The sequence below is a fragment of the Brassica rapa genome, chromosome A09 (genome assembly GCF_000309985.2).
Source record: "Brassica rapa cultivar Chiifu-401-42 chromosome A09, CAAS_Brap_v3.01, whole genome shotgun sequence".
Lineage (NCBI taxonomy): Eukaryota > Viridiplantae > Streptophyta > Magnoliopsida > Brassicales > Brassicaceae > Brassica > Brassica rapa.
In genome coordinates, this window is record NC_024803.2 from 36,628,053 (window position 1) to 36,644,201 (window position 16,149).

Genomic DNA, 16,149 nt, shown 5'->3' on the forward strand with positions numbered 1-16,149 from the left:
GCGGTTGCAGTTGCGGTTGTGGGAGTTTGTGGATGCGGGCGGTTGCGGTTTCTAACGGTTTTAAGAGATTTGTACGACTGGTATTGCGGTTAAAAATTGGTGCGTTTGCGGGTGACTTATGACTGGTTAACTACCAAATGCGGTAATAGTCAAATAATAAATTAACAATATTTACATTTAATATAATTATAAAAATATCAAAAATCATAAAATTATATTAAATATAAATTTTATATTTAGAAAGTTATAATTTTAATTTTTAAAAATTTATTGAAATTGTTTTTATTATAAAATTTTATAATATTAATTAAAATATAATAGATATATTTTAATATTTTCATAATTTCAATTTTAAATTTTTTATTAAATATTTTACTTTTGTATATATATTGTTTTAGAAAAAAAGAGAAAAATTTTACTCTACCGCAAACGCTAGTTAGAGCCAGCTTTTGAATTTATGAGATTCAGAGCGGTTTGAAGCGGTTTAGAGCGATTTGAATGATTGTTGCAAACCGCCGACAACCGCTACCAACCGCAAAAGCTGCGTTTGCGGGTGGTATCGAGAAAACAAGTCGCCCCTTTAGTCACAGCGTTGTTCGATAGGTAAAAAAACATACCAATATAATTTTTAAATATGACTTTAAATTAATAGACTAAATAGATTAATAATCATAATACCCTGTACTGTAGCGATACGAATTTTATACGTAAGGCCGTTTTGAAGGCTTGAGGAAGCCATGTGAATTAACTAAACTGGACCCAAAATAAGAAAATCCCCTCAAACGTTGGAGCCCATTAGGTGATGTTAGCATCCGACTGTTCAATGACTGAAACCGATTGGAGATGAGGTGAAAATCAGATTGAGGGGGAGAGAAGAATTAAAAAAATTCAGTAATTAATTTCTAAATTTGTCAGTAATTAACTTTTATCCAGACCACAATGAATATTCGTCTGTATCCAATTCGTGCTCGCCGTTCTTTTCACGCGCCAAGAATAATTACCGCCGACACGCAGTTTACTTCGTTATAGCTCACCCGACACGCTTTTCATTACTTGAAAAAAAGGTTCATGGAAATACAAATATCTCTTCACCTTTCTGCTCATTTCCCAGAAACCTTGTTTCATTCATTTGCTTCGTGTACGATCGCGAGAAGAAAGAAAAAAAAAACAAAAATAGGGTTTATATCATCCGTACACCATTGATCTAGGTTTGCTTCCTCCATTCGAGTTTATCAAAAAGGTCCAGGCTTTATCTCTCTCTGTGCATGGTTTATGCAACGATGCTCTGTTCGATTTAGTTTATGCTTCTAGGGTTTAAGTGATTTTGTGGTTTTAGGACATTATTGTTCTTAGTTCTTCGTGAGACTGTGTTCTGTTGTTTTGGTTATTTGTCACAGCTTTGACATTGTTCTAACTGAATGTTTTATTACCATCTTCTCCAGGACATTGATCAAAGGAACAAGACATCAGTTGTAGGTTGTAGTTTGCAAGTATGAGTTCATCATGGGCTGATGTTTCTGAACCGGAGAGACCACCATCATCTGGTTGGGGTGGAGGTGGTTACGGTGACTCTCGTCCGTCCAGAACCAACTACGTTCCTCCTCATCTTAGGAGCCGTCCGCCATCTTCAGACTTTGCTGCTCCTTCACATGGTAACCACCGTGGGGGATACGGTGGTAGAGGAGGTCGTGGCTCAGGCTATGTAGGTAGAGGAGGAGGTGGTGGTGGTGGTTGGGACCGTAGGGACACTGAAACGAACCCGTTTGGTAACGATGGCAATGCAGAGCCGCCGGGTGTTAACGAGCAGGAGAACAACACAGGCATCAACTTTGAAGCGTATGAAGATATTCCCATCGAGACGAGTGGGGATAATGTGCCACCTCCTGTTAGTACATTTGCGGAGATTGATCTCGGAGAGGCTCTGAATCTCAATATTCAGAGGTGCAAGTACGTGAAGCCGACCCCTGTGCAGCGTAACGCGATTCCTATATTAGCTGCTGGGAGGGATTTGATGGCTTGTGCTCAGACAGGGTCTGGGAAGACGGCTGCGTTTTGTTTTCCGATTATTAGTGGGATTATGAAGGAGGGGGAGCATGTTGAGAGACCGCGTGGAGTTCGGGGAGTCTATCCACTTGCTGTTATTCTCTCACCAACTAGGGAGTTGGCTTGCCAGGTCTGAATCACTGCTAAAATATCAAAGTCTATGTGCATCATTTGTAGATTCATAAAAATATGTCTTTTATGATTTTTTGGGTAGATACATGATGAAGCTAGAAAGTTCTCGTATCAAACTGGTGTGAAAGTTGTGGTTGCTTATGGAGGAACACCTGTCAACCAACAGGTTGGTGTTAATACTGCTACATTTCATGATGGTAAGTCTAGTGCTCTTACTAATCTGATCTTGTTTTGCTGTTTAACAGATAAGGGAGCTTGAAAGGGGTGTTGATATTCTTGTTGCAACACCTGGGAGATTAAACGATTTGCTTGAGAGAGGTAGAGTCTCACTACAGATGGTGAAATACTTGGCACTTGATGAGGCGGACAGGATGCTGGACATGGGTTTTGAACCACAAATCAGGAAGATTGTTCAGCAGATGGACATGCCTCCTCCTGGTGTCCGGCAGACAATGCTGTTCAGTGCTACATTTCCTAGGGAGATACAGGTTTGTGGAACTCTTTCACATGTCATTTTCTACTTATCGAAGAAGGGATTCAGCTAATTATCTCTTTGTGTCTTAGCTGTTATGTGCTGTTTGTTCTGCTTGCTTGCTGTATTTCTCTGACTACTGGTACTGCGATAATAACTTAAAACTTACATAATCTGGAGGAAATGATTAATTTTAATTTTTATGTGCAGAGACTTGCCTCTGATTTTCTTTCAAATTACATATTTCTGGCTGTCGGGAGAGTGGGGTCAAGTACGGATTTGATTGTCCAAAGAGTAGAGTTTGTCCACGATTCTGACAAAAGAAGCCATCTCATGGACCTTCTTCATGCTCAGAGGGAGAATGGTAACCAAGGAAAGGTAATGCACACGCTTATATGTTTGGTTTCGTTGGTTAAAAGTGTACATAGTTAATAGTAGTAGCCCTTTCGGTCTCATGGTTCTGTTTCATTGTCTCTTTGTTCTACGTGATGAATTGCAGTTCAAAAGCACCTTGACGATCCTGATTATTTTATTTTACAGCAAGCTTTGACTCTAGTATTTGTGGAGACGAAGAAGGGAGCTGACTCTTTGGAGAATTGGTTGCGCATTAATGGATTCCCAGCAACTACCATCCACGGTGATAGGTCACAACAGGTTAGTGAGTTGTTGATATCGAAAACAGGATATCGTAGATTTTAGTTCACTTCAGTGCAACCAGACGTAAAACTATATTGTGTTGTTATGCATACAAGGAAAGAGAAGTGGCGCTGAGATCATTCAAGACTGGGCGGACACCTATTCTTGTTGCAACCGACGTGGCTGCACGTGGGCTTGACATTCCACACGTTGCTCATGTTGTTAACTTTGATCTACCAAACGACATCGACGACTATGTCCACCGTATTGGACGAACAGGACGTGCAGGCAATTCAGGGTTGGCAACTGCTTTCTTCAACGACAACAACACATCAATGGCCAAGCCACTCGCCGAGCTGATGCAAGAAGCAAACCAGGAGGTCCCTGACTGGCTGAGTCGGTACGCATCTCGTGCTTCATTTGGAGGTGGTAAGAACAAGCGGTCTGGTGGGCGGTTTGGAGGCCGTGACTTCAGGAGAGAATCTGGTGGCTATGGAGGCGGTCCCGGTGGTGGCTATGGAGGCGGTCTTGGTGGTGGCTATGGAGGCGGTCTTGGTGGTGGCTATGGAGGCGGTTATGGTGGAGGCTATGGAGGCGGTCCCGGTGGTGGCTATGGCGCAATGCAAGGTGGGTATGGAACTGTACCAGGTGGTGGATACGGGACGGTTCCTGGTGGTTATGTACCTTACGGTAGAGGAGGTGGTGCTTACTATGGTGGAGGATATGGAACTGTTCCTAACCAAGGGTATGGTCCTGGAGTGGCTAGTGCTTGGGACTAAGCTGTGTCTACTTCAATTCTTCAAGAGCCGATTATGTTGTCTCTTATTTATCTCTATTGTTTCACTAATAGAGAGCATCCATGTTTATCATGTAGAAACCAGCGTTCACTTGTTCACTGAAAGTAAAATACTCCTAGTCTACTATTATTCTCACGAATTCTCTAGTGCTGCAAAGACATATATAAGTTGATCTAACTAAAACCATAACTTTACTAAAAATGGAAGGAGAGATTAAAAAGCAAATGGATATCTCTTAATATTGACTGATCAAAATGACAAGGTTAGACAAAGAAAGAGACACAGAGGTCATTATAAAGAATGACCAACATCAGAAAGTGATATCTGCCTTTTACTTTGGATCAGAAACACTTTCGACCTTTTGTGCCATCTCTGTCTTAATCTGATTTTGAAAACAGGAAAACAAAAAAAAAAAAAGAGAAGAAAACTATCTGTAAGCGATTTGCCAAGGTGAAAAGAAAGGTGGTGGAGCTCCGGTTAGCGTCTGGTCCTAGGCATGCATCGAAACTCAGCTAAGAGTGCAATGTGACTAGAAGACCATTCCGGGGAAGGAAGAGCTGTATCCTTTCTCAATCCATCTTCATCTAGCAACTCCAATAAAGACTCCACCATTAACGTATCCGCTGCAACCAAAACAATACAAACCTTCCTGCTTAGCTTAGTTAACTCATTATTTTCCTGATGTAGTCTAAGAGGGAGAGGAGAGTTAGAAAATGGTGGGAACCTGTATAAAATATATAGTCATGAGTGCCAATGAAGTCCCTTGTGCAATTGGTAAACAAAGGCTCGTTTGTATTAAGATCCATTTTCCTTCTGTGTTGTTCCAATCCAATACCCATTACTGATCTCACAAACGATGAGTACGCACTCACCTGCAACAAATGCTCTTTATCAAAGATCTAGAAAAGAGGCAGAAAAAAACAAAAGGTACATTAACTGAAGAAGAAGAAAATGTTACCAGAGGCAGTTGATGAGTCAGTTTGGTTTGAGGACGCAGGATCCCAAGGGGATCAACCAACAGATCTGGATGTTGTGGATCAACCTTTCCATATACAAGAAGTGAATGAGGAGCACTGCAATCAAAATTCCAATAATAGAGTTTAGCTTTTCTTCACCAATAGTCATTAAGAGAATACTGAGTTTAATGCATCAGGTTAGAAGAATTAACAAAACCTTCCGGGAAGAGTATTGAAGTCTCCACATACAAGCATAGGAATATCAGCACTAGCAGCTATTTTCTCCAGTCCCTTTAATAAAGTATGAACCTAAACTCAAAAGAACAAAACAAAACATTAGTAAGGTGAATACTAATGCTCCTGAGTTCAACGAAATGTGAGTTCTTTAATATAGAGAGAGAAACACATACCTGCCAGAGCTTCACATCCTTCAGTTCTTGTTGAACATTAACATGTGTGTTTGCCTATACTCCAACAAGTTACAACCAAATTAGCCGGCTTTCACCCAAAAGATGTAACAGTCTTCTCAACAACAATTGAAAGGGAAGGGAAAAAAAAGGAAACTCTACCACACAGATAAGCTGGCGCTTCCCATCAGTAGGTTGATGATTACCAAACTTCGCTTCAAGAACAACTATCAACGCAATGTTATCCTACAACATAACAATAAACCAAATCAGCGATGTAAACAATAACTCTCCAACAATCAGCAGCGACCAAAAATAAATGTATAGCATTGCCAAAACTACCTTCACAAGTCGGTTTAAAGCACTTCTCTTCTGAGCAGGAGGGATGATAGCCTCAGTCAAAGACTGAGCAGCCTTATTGAATTCAACCTGGATTATTAACCGTCCCCTAAATTAGTATGAGGATCAAAATAAGGTTAGAGCGAGTAAACATATAGAAGAACAGATACAAACATCATATTTCTTGACATGTGCAAATCTATCCCTTCTGAAAAATGTCGCACATCCATCAATTGCACTTGTACTTCCGCTGAGAACCTATCAACAAAGTAAGTTACAGTTAAAAGACTTTCAAACATAAAAACCATTAAAGAAAGGAGCTTCTGGAATCATCAATGAACCCAACCTCATTAGTCTTCCTCTTGTAAAGAGCTTGATACCCATGCTTATCCAACTCCGGAGCAAAAATTTCATGGAAATGATCACTTTGTACCTGCCAGATAAATAAATAAATAAGAATCAACATTTTTTTCATTTCCAAAACTTAAAATGGTGAGCCGAGACAATACCTCTTGAAGGCAGACAACATCAGCTCGATAAGCAACAATCTCCCTCAACAAATTCTGCCTTCTATACGGCCAAGAAAGAGCCCAAGTAGGACAATAGCTATAAAGCTCGCTACTCGCAGAAGTATCAGACAATATATTGTAAGAAAGAACAGTGAACGACCCTGCAGACTGAATCCGACCATCTTGATCCAAGTGACCACCCACCACATCAGCTCCATTAACAGGGATCAGCCTCCGTGGCCTCGGAGAAGGAGCAGGAATCACACGCGAAGTCATAATCGTACTAGGATGCCCCACAGACTGCTTACTCTCAGCAACAGCCACCACACACTCGAACTTCAACACGTATCCAATATCATCAGCCGTCGGGGTGTACGTCTTGCAACCCCCGACCTCGACCAGCGTCTCTCCTCCGTTCTTCTGCGCGATGCTAGAAGGATAAAACGGCGTCGGTGGCCCGTTGAGACTCGACAAGGTGCTGGCGAGGACCCCAGAGGCAGCACTGTTGGCACGTGACAAGTCATTATTATTATCTTCTTCGTTGTTCCCGTTCTCAGCGGCTGCACGCTCGTGCAGAGTCTTGTGGTGCTGCCACGCGTCGGTGAAGCATTTGGGAGAGCAGTGGTAGCTTTTGGAGACGAGAGCTGGACGCTTCGAGCAGAAGACGCATTGCAAAGTGGCTTGCTCCGTTGGATGGACGCTGCAGATCGTTACTTTCTTATCGCTCTGTACACGAAACCTAAATCGAAAAAGAACGAATCTTTAAGATCAAAATCGAAAACCCAATTCGGGAAATTGATAAAGGGAGGAGCTTTGTGTACCATCTGTAACGGAGGAAGTAGCCTTCGAGGGGGGAAGACTCAGGGACATCTTCGGTGGCGGCGGACTTATCGGGGCGGCGGACGAGGACGTAAGGGGTTAGCTCGCAGCCCACGATGGGAATTTCGGAAGGGAGGTGAACTCGGATCACGCTAAGCATTGCAGAGTAGCAGCAGCGAAGAAGAAGAAGAAGAGAATCGAATGTGTTTGAGGCTGATCGAACATTTACTTTGACCTAAAAACCTGACGAAACCCTAGATTTTTATTTGTCTCTCTCTCTCAGTAACAACCAACTTGGATCTTTGAGAAAAGTAAAGAAAATTAAAGGAATTGAAAAGGGAAAGAGAATTAAAATTGAAAATTTGAGAATCAGAGAAAATCTTTTAATTGTTAGAGTAGAGATGTGGATCTTTGAGAAGAGTTCATGGATCGATTCTCACGCTGATAATGGGGAAAAAAAATATCAATATCAATCAAAGAGGATCAATCGTATAGAGAAAATAAAAAGCTATTACATTGGACCCAAGAAAATGATTTTTATATTGATTTAATATTATTATTATTTTTGTTGTTTTTCTTTGTGGAGGTAATTAAAAACTTTCGAAGGAATTTGGTTTTGGCGCTGAAATTTTGAAGAAAGTAAAGCAATTTAAAAAAAAAAACTCAATTCATGGAGAAGAGACAAAATTGCTATTAACCATTGTAAATTGAGATTTAATGGTTTGTAGTTTTTTTTTACCTACCGGTAATAGAAAAAAAACTTGAGAAAAAAATGATGAGTGCTCAACAACACCTTCACTAAAAATGCAGTGCAATTTTCTTTTTGGTGATCAAGAGTCAAACACACATTTCATATTTCTTTTGATATTCAAGTCTGATTAAAACCAAGTAAATAGTTAAACCATGATCTTGTGATAGAATCAGCCGGTTAAAGGTTTGAATCAAACGCTACTATGATTATGAATGGAAAAAAAGAATCAAAATTTATATAATGACAACTTCAGAGAAAGTCTTTGTGTTTTGCACTAGTAGGCTTTGCAATTGTACAGAAGGTGGCCTCTCTCACAGTAGCAAACAATCCAAACTTCTGTATGGTAAAACTATATTCATGGTTAAAATCAGCATGCAGCTTGGAAATCTCCAAAGTCATATTCAACGCCTATTTCTTTAGCTTCTTGTTCTTCTTTCTTCTCTAGTTCTTCTCGCTTTGTATCTAAATCTTGATGTTCAGAGGATCTTTGGAGGCTGAGGCTTGATGGGGACTTCTGAGCAGTCGTGGCAGGAGAAAGCGGTCCAGGAGGTGGAGGCGGAGGGGTGATTGAAGGAATGGTGGTTTCTATAGACTTCTCCTTATCATCCAACGAGAGATTGCTCAGACTCTTCTCTACCAGCTAAGACTTTGGGTCTTTATCGAGCTCCTCTGTTTCAACGAGAGATTGCTCAGACTTGCAGAAATGTATCTAGAGCCCAATAAATTTAAATCTTTACATTTTTAAGTTGAGGAACAATGGTTTCTCCTTCCTTTAAGCTTGTAATCCACAGATGAAGTGTTCTGAAAGTGTTGTTCCATTTCTTCTGTTGTTTTCTTCTTGTTCAAATACCTTTTAGCAAAAGAGAAACACAAGAGATGAGATTCAGAGATGTCAAAGAAACACTAGGAGATTTGGAAGTGGAATGTTACTTCTTCATGTGGTCATGCAATGCAGCTTGAAAGTCATATCAAAGCACACTATGACTCGTATGCTTCAGTTCTCTCCCGGAATCCGAGTCCAATAAAAGCATGTCGCACACGATCACCTGCAATGCTCCAACTAAATAAACTCAAATACAACTATAAATCTCGTTATATATTCATAAGTACCTATCTTTTCTTCAACACGGAGAACAAAATATATCTACAAGACAAAAAAACAGACCAAGTTAAGATCTGTGGTTAAATTTTTTCTGCATGGATCATTTGCTCTGCATGGATCATTTGTATAAAAGGTATCAGCCAATGTCTACTATCTCCATCTTCCAACAGATTACTTAGACACATCTTTGGCGGCCTGAGAAAATATGACTAACTAGATACAAATTAAGAATAAGCTAACATTCCTACTAGCTTCAGGAATTGGTTCAATAAGGTTTACTCTTGAGTTATTGATCACTGGCTACGCAGCAGGAAAAAAGGGTTACTGCAAGAATCTCCTAACTACAGGTCAGAATGGCTTATAGACATTTTCTGTAAATGGAGGCAAGAAAAAGAACCTGTAACAAGCTATGCTTTTCCTTGGAGGTATCTGCACACGCACACAAATAAAGAAGAAGATGAGCTCACTTGCTGTAACATTACACGTAGACTGTAGGATAAGATTCAAAGCGAGTCAATCAATGTTGTCTATGAACAATGATCAAGACATGAACTTTAACATTTGCAGATGACTTTTTCAATACCAATGCAAAACATCTATAATGCGAGACTGGTATTACTAACTAACTAATGATCAAAGGCAGTAACTTCAAACTTGATCAAGCATAAAAGACGCATGAGGATTCATCAAAAATTCGAAATACCCAACTCATTAAACCTACTTAAAACCCATGTCTTGGCGGATAAGTAAAAAGATTTTTATCCCGCCAAAATGTGGGTTCGAAGTATGTAAGACTCAATTTTTTTAATTTTGTGATATTTACAAATGATATCGTTTTAACGAAAATGTCATATCAGCTATTTAGCAACTCGAATAAGAGATTGACTAATCACCATTGTATTCAATGTATATATACGCACGTTTGTGAAAGTTCGTGTAGACTTTTCAAAAATTTGTTGAATTCATGATGCAATATGCACTATAATAAAGTTCATGATAGAATAGGCACGACCCAAAAAGTTGAGTTTGAAATAGGCCATCTATACCATTACTTCTATCTGTGATTACCTCAAAATCACCCGATCTTTTTAACTAGTTTAAATCTGGACCGTCCATTGTTTTTACTTTTACACGTTCGACATATCATCCAAAGCTGACAAGTCAACATGAAACAGTTGATGGACCAGCCTATGAAGGAACATCCATATCTATACAGTTCGGGTACCCGTTCGGGTTCGGTCGGGTATTTTGAATTTTCGAATATTTTGGCATAGAGGTGTAAAATCCGTTCGAGTATTTCTGTACTTCGGGTCGGGTTCGGGTATTTTTAGTTCGGATTCGGTTATTTCGGATCAGATTCAAATATTTAGATTTAAAAAATTAAATAAGATTTTTCATTTCTAAAATTTCATGTATTTAAAAACATAAATTTTACTTAACTAATTTTTCATTTTTAATAGATTGCATGGTTAATAGATTTGGACATAACATTTTGAAACTAAAAAGAAATTAATTTGGTTATTGTTTTTAAATTTTGGATGTAAATTTTTGTTAATTCTTGAAATAAAAAATTTGACATGCATTTTAATTGAGTATCAAATCATTTTATCCGTAATTGTATGTATATCATATGAACTTAAAGTATGTGTAGTATCAATTTAAATATTTTATATAAAATAAGAGATGTAAACTAGAAATATAAAATTAGTTATACATATGTTTTGTTATCTTCGAATATTTATTCGGGTTTGGATATTACCCGTTCGGGTTCGAGTATCAAATTTCTCCTGATTCAATATCCGTTCGAATTTTGGTTCAGTTTTTTGGATCTGCTTCGGATATCGGATAAAGTGCTCACAATTAGTTCTTGTATTCATAATAGTTGACTCAACGACACTCAGGTTTTTTACTTCATGGGCCTTATCTAATAAGGCTTTAGGCCCATTATAGATACGGTGGACAAATCTGTTTTTGATTGATATGCGACTCTTCATGGTGTTGAGTAGGTAAAAACCGAGTGTTCGTGTCAGTATCCGTGGTCCCTTTAATAATCGGCTGCTCCTCTCGCAGACGTTTTGCTACACTTGAGATAACAGATGGCGGCTGCTACTTCATCCATCGCTCCTCCCCTCTCGTGCCCGTCTCTTTCTTCTTCCCTCAGGTCATCGAAAGGCACAAGCTTTGCTTTGCCCAGCATCAGTTTCGTCTCGTCTACTTCAAAGTCTCTGAGGTCGCTCACTGCCACCGTCCCTGGAAATGGAACCGGATCTTCCCTCTCCGCGAGGATGGTTGCGTCGTCTGCGGTCAGAGCACCTGTTTCTCTCGATTTCGAGACGTCTGTGTTCAAAAAGGAGAAGGTCTCTCTTGCTGGTTACGATGAGGTTGTTCTCCTTTTTCATCAACTCTTTCTATTAAAGTCTGCTCTTTTGAGGGTTTGTTAATTGAATGTTGATGTGAATGTGTTTGTTTTAGTACATTGTGAGAGGAGGAAGGGACTTGTTCAAGCATCTTCCTGATGCTTTCAAAGGGGTTAAGCAGATTGGTGTCATTGGCTGGGGTTCTCAGGTATATATCTTTGTGCTTTGCTTAGTCAACATGTTTATGGTTTGGATACTGCTTATTGATTTGTGGGTTCGTTGCTTAAGAAGCAAAGCTAACAACTTTAAGAAGGGTTTTGTTTTGTTAACTAATAATTTATCCTCCAAATAGCTTGAAACTTAGCTGCCTATGACTGTGGTTCACTGTGGAAGATAGTTTCTTGATCACGTCATGTGAATAAAATTGGTCATAATTGAAGTGTTTTTGTTTACACGGTTTTGATATAATTGAATTTGAATGGGCAAATTGAAATAGATAGTGTGTCTCGTGCTAACGGAATGTATGTTTGCAGGGACCTGCTCAAGCTCAGAATCTAAGGGATTCACTTGTGGAGGCTAAGTCTGACATTGTTGTTAAGGTACTAATCCCCAACCTCTGATGTGTTGGCTTCATTCTTTTGTTTTTTAATTAGAATTTGCTTTTGATTTCTGCTGTTACTTGAAGGCTAGGCCCTGACTTGTTTCTATGAAATTTAGATTGGGCTTAGAAAGGGATCTAAATCGTTTGAGGAGGCACGTGCAGTTGGCTTCACTGAAGAGAGTGGTACTTTGGGTGATATATGGGAAACCATCTCTGGCAGCGATCTTGTCTTGCTTTTGATCTCTGATGCTGCTCAGGTAATTACATCTCATAATCTTCATTATCTTGCTCCTAAAGTATCTACAATTGATATTTTTAAATGTGTCTTGTTTTTCTTTTGCAGGCTGATAACTATGAGAAAATATTCTCACACATGAAGCCAAACAGCATTCTCGGTCTGTCACACGGGTTTCTACTAGGGCATTTACAGTCAATGGGACTTGATTTCCCAAAGAACATCAGCGTGGTAGCTGTTTGCCCTAAGGGAATGGGTCCATCCGTGAGGAGGCTTTATGTCCAAGGCAAAGAAATCAACGGTGCTGGAATCAACGCTAGTTTTGCAGTCCACCAGGTTCTCTATCTCTCTCTCTATACAGCTAAAGCTATTTATACCTTCCTGTGTTCATTTTTCTCACTATCTGTTTGCAGGATGTTGACGGTAGAGCCGCTGATGTTGCGCTGGGATGGTCAGTAGCACTTGGTTCTCCTTTTACTTTTGCTACTACTCTTGAGCAAGAGTACAAGAGTGACATCTTTGGAGAAAGAGGTGAGTTTGGACCTCAACTTATAAACCTATATCTCAATCCTATGCTTAAAACCTATCTTCATCTTGTTTTGTTCGTTAATAGGTATTTTGCTTGGTGCGGTTCACGGAATCGTGGAGTCTCTCTTTAGAAGGTACACCGGAAATGGAATGAGCGAAGACTTGGCTTACAAGAACACAGTAGAGTGCATCACAGGAACAATCTCAAGGACTATCTCTACTCAGGGAATGTTGGCTGTCTACAACTCCTTGTCTGAAGAAGGCAAAAAGGACTTCGAGACTGCATACAGTGCATCCTTCTACCCTTGTATGGAGATTCTCTACGAATGTTACGAGGATGTAGCAGCTGGCAGCGAGATCCGGAGTGTTGTCTTAGCCGGTCGTCGCTTCTATGTAATATAACTCATCTTTCAAACTTCTTGTTTCTTACATTTACTCAAAACACAGTTCCTTGATGGCTTTTACTTGCTTGTAACACAGGATAAGGAGGGCTTGCCTGCATTCCCAATGGGTAAGATTGATCAGACAAGAATGTGGAAGGTCGGTGAACGTGTCAGGAAGTCCAGACCAGCTGGTGACTTGGGTCCGTTGTATCCCTTCACCGCTGGAGTTTACGTTGCCCTTATGATGGCTCAGGTATGTACATATGTACGTCTTTTTATTTATATTCGGTTTGGTTCCTGTTCTAAATCTTGGTTTATTGTTAGATTGAGATCTTGAGGAAGAAGGGTCACTCATACTCGGAGATCATCAACGAGAGTGTGATTGAGTCTGTTGATTCTCTCAATCCGTTTATGCACGCTAGAGGAGTGTCCTTCATGGTGGACAACTGCTCGACCACAGCGAGATTGGGATCGAGGAAATGGGCACCGAGATTCGACTACAACCTGACGCAACAAGCTTTAGTGGCTGTGGACAGTGGTGCACCAATCAACAAAGACTTGATAAGCAACTTCTTTGCTGATCCAGTCCATGGTGCTATCGAGGTCTGTGCACAGCTCAGGCCTACCGTTGATATCTCTGTGCCTGAAGATGCAGATTTTGTTCGACCTGAGCTGCGTCAGTCTAGCTGAGTGAATGGTTGAATGATTATCAGTTTCTTTTGATGTAACGGTTTGAAAAAAAAAAAGACAAATGGGTTTTGGAAGGTTTAGGCGTGAGTGTTTCGTTTTGGACGGTTTGAATAATGATGTCTCTTTGTCTCTTTGGACGTTCCATTAATGGAATGTTCTCTTATGTTCTGTCTGCTTTGGTTAAATCTTCTTACACTCCTTAAAGGGGTTTATGGCGGAAATAAATTACTATATTAAGAGGTATTATTCTGGCGACATGACTATCGATTTGGATTCTGTTATTCAGAAAATATTTTCTTTTAGTCTGAAGACTTCCTAATAATTTTTTTGAGAAATATCATTTTTATGTTGTAAGGTTTTAAAGTATAAATTGTTTGTTGTTCATTTATAAAAGAGAAATAGCATCAAATTACACTAAGTCAAGTCTTTGTTAAAAAAAAAAAATAACACAAGGGATAAAATCTTTAAAATACCATCATTAATGTGTAAAATAAAAATATTACTCCTTCTGTTCCTTATAGATCCATTTTTTAGAAAAAAAAATTGTTTTAAAAATATACATTTTCAAGACATTAATTAATGAAAAATTGTATTTTTATACAATTGTGTTTAATAAAATTTCATTGGTTAAAAGTTATTGGGAATAGTTAATTAAGAAAAACAGTGTATTGGAAAATACAATTTTAAATGTTTTCTTAATAAATGTGAAAAAACTATAACATGGATCTTTTAGGAACGGAGAGAATATATATTAGGGTTTAAGACGTTCAAATATATATATTTTAGATTTAATGTTTAGTGACTAGAGTTTAGGTTTAGTATTTAAAGAATGAGATTAAAGTCAGGATTTAGGGTGTATGATAATTTTATTTTTTATTGATTAATAAATGCGATTTTGGAAATTTTGCTTTTTGAATGCTATTTTGTGACACTTTTTTATTAAACAATCTATTATGCAATTTGTCTTTTATAAAAAATCATTTTATAAGTTTAAAAAAAAATTATAAACATTTTATTTTATGATGTTTTTGGTAAAGATTTATGATGTTTATAACTCAAATGATAAAAAAAAATTATGTGTATAAATATAAATATCTATAAGGTTTATAAAATATTTATGTGGATTGGAGTGAATATATGTATATACTATATAGTCATTAATTTCCAATTTTTATTATATACATATTGTTACAATCAGAAATAATTTGTGCTTTTCTATTCAAAATTAAAGATAGGACTTGGCAGAGCACAATGCTTTTGTCTTTCTTTTTACTGTGAAATGAAAGAATCTAAATTATTAGAATCACATGTAATGACATGTGCTATCCCTCGCCTCTGCACATTTTCATGATATGTCAAGTCTTTTTCCCTTTCCCTCCATTTTTCTTTTTTAAAATAAGATATAAAAAAATCCATAAAGCTTATGTGAACAAAGAGAGAAAAGAATCAAAATAAACAAATATAATTTCCTCCAATCATATGATAGTGTGGCTCAAGAAATAGAGAAAGAGAATACCAACATGTGTAGCCAATCATATTGTATACTTCTTTCCCCACATTTCATTTCATTTATCCTATAAAAAACACTAAAAACAAACTGTTATCTTCTCGGTTCAAACTTGCTTTCCAGAGTTCTTAACGTCCTGGTGTCCAACGGATAAGTGAGTAACCAAAAATAATAGTAGATGATAACCAAAGTTTTGGGGTAAGCTTATAATATGTATCGATCATCTCTCTAGTCTCCGTGACGTATGCTGACTGAGTAAACAAAAATAATATGTCGTTTAGCGCATTCTAACACTAGAAATGCATGACTATTAATTAATACGATACATTTAGTTAATTTTGAAGAAAAAGGTTTACTGAGTAATTAATGGAATCCCACGAAGAGATCATTACCCTTTTAATTTGATTATTTTTGGTTCGTTAATAAAGACAAAATCTTGGTGTTTAGTGTCAAGAATCATACATGATCTTGATTTGACACCAATGTTTTGTAATTATTTCTGTCAACAGTAATACCAGTTCAACCTCTTTTTCTTCTTCTTGAATACCAGTTCAACCTTGATATCTACATTAATCATATTCGCCATATACAAGTAACCCTATACATGTTAATACTTTTCATCAAGAAAAAAAAACAACAGTTAACATGAAACATTCTTAAGATGTTTTCATATTGTTTTGATATATGTTTAGGTAAAAGATTCTCGACCTTCGTATATTAACAGGGTCGGCTCTTACCTATGACAACATAGACATTTGCCATGGGTTCATGGATCCACAAATTTTTTTAATGTTATTTTATGAGTTATAAAAACCTATTTCATTATATTAGTTTATCAAATAGTTGGTGAAATTATAATAAAAAATCCATAATAAATTAAAAATA

At 38.0% G+C, this 16,149-nt stretch overlaps 3 protein-coding genes across 4 annotated transcripts; 2 read left to right on the forward strand and 1 right to left on the reverse strand.

The window, feature by feature from the left end:
• Positions 1–686: 686 nt before the first annotated feature.
• LOC103841732 (DEAD-box ATP-dependent RNA helicase 52) lies at positions 687–4,497 on the forward strand. 2 transcript variants are annotated; one of them, XM_009118287.3, is made up of 7 exons: positions 687–1,208; positions 1,443–2,173; positions 2,258–2,341; positions 2,421–2,663; positions 2,858–3,025; positions 3,188–3,301; positions 3,400–4,497. In XM_009118287.3, the coding sequence occupies exons 2-7, from the start codon at positions 1,493–1,495 to the stop codon at positions 4,060–4,062; spliced, it is 1,953 nt and encodes a 650-aa protein (XP_009116535.2). In that variant the 5' UTR covers positions 687–1,208; positions 1,443–1,492; the 3' UTR covers positions 4,063–4,497. The 2 variants fall into 2 exon arrangements, with proteins under 2 accessions (XP_009116535.2, XP_009116534.2); XM_009118286.3 differs by having other exon boundaries at positions 696–1,240.
• LOC103841733 (carbon catabolite repressor protein 4 homolog 2) lies at positions 4,294–7,626 on the reverse strand. Its single transcript, XM_009118288.3, has 11 exons — positions 7,113–7,626; positions 6,292–7,030; positions 6,129–6,215; positions 5,957–6,040; positions 5,786–5,872; positions 5,606–5,689; positions 5,447–5,500; positions 5,254–5,345; positions 5,039–5,153; positions 4,805–4,952; positions 4,294–4,703 (listed from the first exon to the last, which is right to left on the reverse strand). The coding sequence occupies exons 1-11, from the start codon at positions 7,268–7,270 to the stop codon at positions 4,558–4,560; spliced, it is 1,794 nt and encodes a 597-aa protein (XP_009116536.1). The 5' UTR covers positions 7,271–7,626; the 3' UTR covers positions 4,294–4,557.
• Positions 7,627–10,976: 3,350 nt separating this feature from the next.
• LOC103841734 (ketol-acid reductoisomerase, chloroplastic) lies at positions 10,977–14,003 on the forward strand. The gene is made up of 9 exons (XM_009118289.3): positions 10,977–11,344; positions 11,436–11,528; positions 11,854–11,919; positions 12,038–12,178; positions 12,265–12,492; positions 12,570–12,687; positions 12,770–13,077; positions 13,165–13,320; positions 13,392–14,003. The coding sequence occupies exons 1-9, from the start codon at positions 11,060–11,062 to the stop codon at positions 13,755–13,757; spliced, it is 1,761 nt and encodes a 586-aa protein (XP_009116537.2). The 5' UTR covers positions 10,977–11,059; the 3' UTR covers positions 13,758–14,003.
• Positions 14,004–16,149: the final 2,146 nt, after the last annotated feature.

Excerpts from the sequence above, each read along its gene's own strand:
- LOC103841732 (XM_009118287.3), top strand. The coding sequence starts at position 1,493 with ATGAGTTCATCATGGGCTGATGTTTCTGAACCGGAGAGACCACCATCA. Across the intron at positions 2,342-2,420 it reads GAACACCTGTCAACCAACAG|ATAAGGGAGCTTGAAAGGGG; the intron begins GTTGGTGTTAAT and ends GCTGTTTAACAG. Across the intron at positions 2,664-2,857 it reads CATTTCCTAGGGAGATACAG|AGACTTGCCTCTGATTTTCT; the intron begins GTTTGTGGAACT and ends TTTTATGTGCAG.
- LOC103841733 (XM_009118288.3), bottom strand. The coding sequence starts at position 7,270 with ATGCTTAGCGTGATCCGAGTTCACCTCCCTTCCGAAATTCCCATCGTG. Across the intron at positions 5,690-5,785 it reads CTTTAAACCGACTTGTGAAG|GATAACATTGCGTTGATAGT; the intron begins GTAGTTTTGGCA and ends GTTATGTTGTAG. Across the intron at positions 5,154-5,253 it reads TTCAATACTCTTCCCGGAAG|TGCTCCTCATTCACTTCTTG; the intron begins GTTTTGTTAATT and ends TTTTGATTGCAG.
- LOC103841734 (XM_009118289.3), top strand. The coding sequence starts at position 11,060 with ATGGCGGCTGCTACTTCATCCATCGCTCCTCCCCTCTCGTGCCCGTCT. Across the intron at positions 12,493-12,569 it reads CTAGTTTTGCAGTCCACCAG|GATGTTGACGGTAGAGCCGC; the intron begins GTTCTCTATCTC and ends ATCTGTTTGCAG. Across the intron at positions 13,078-13,164 it reads TAGCCGGTCGTCGCTTCTAT|GATAAGGAGGGCTTGCCTGC; the intron begins GTAATATAACTC and ends CTTGTAACACAG.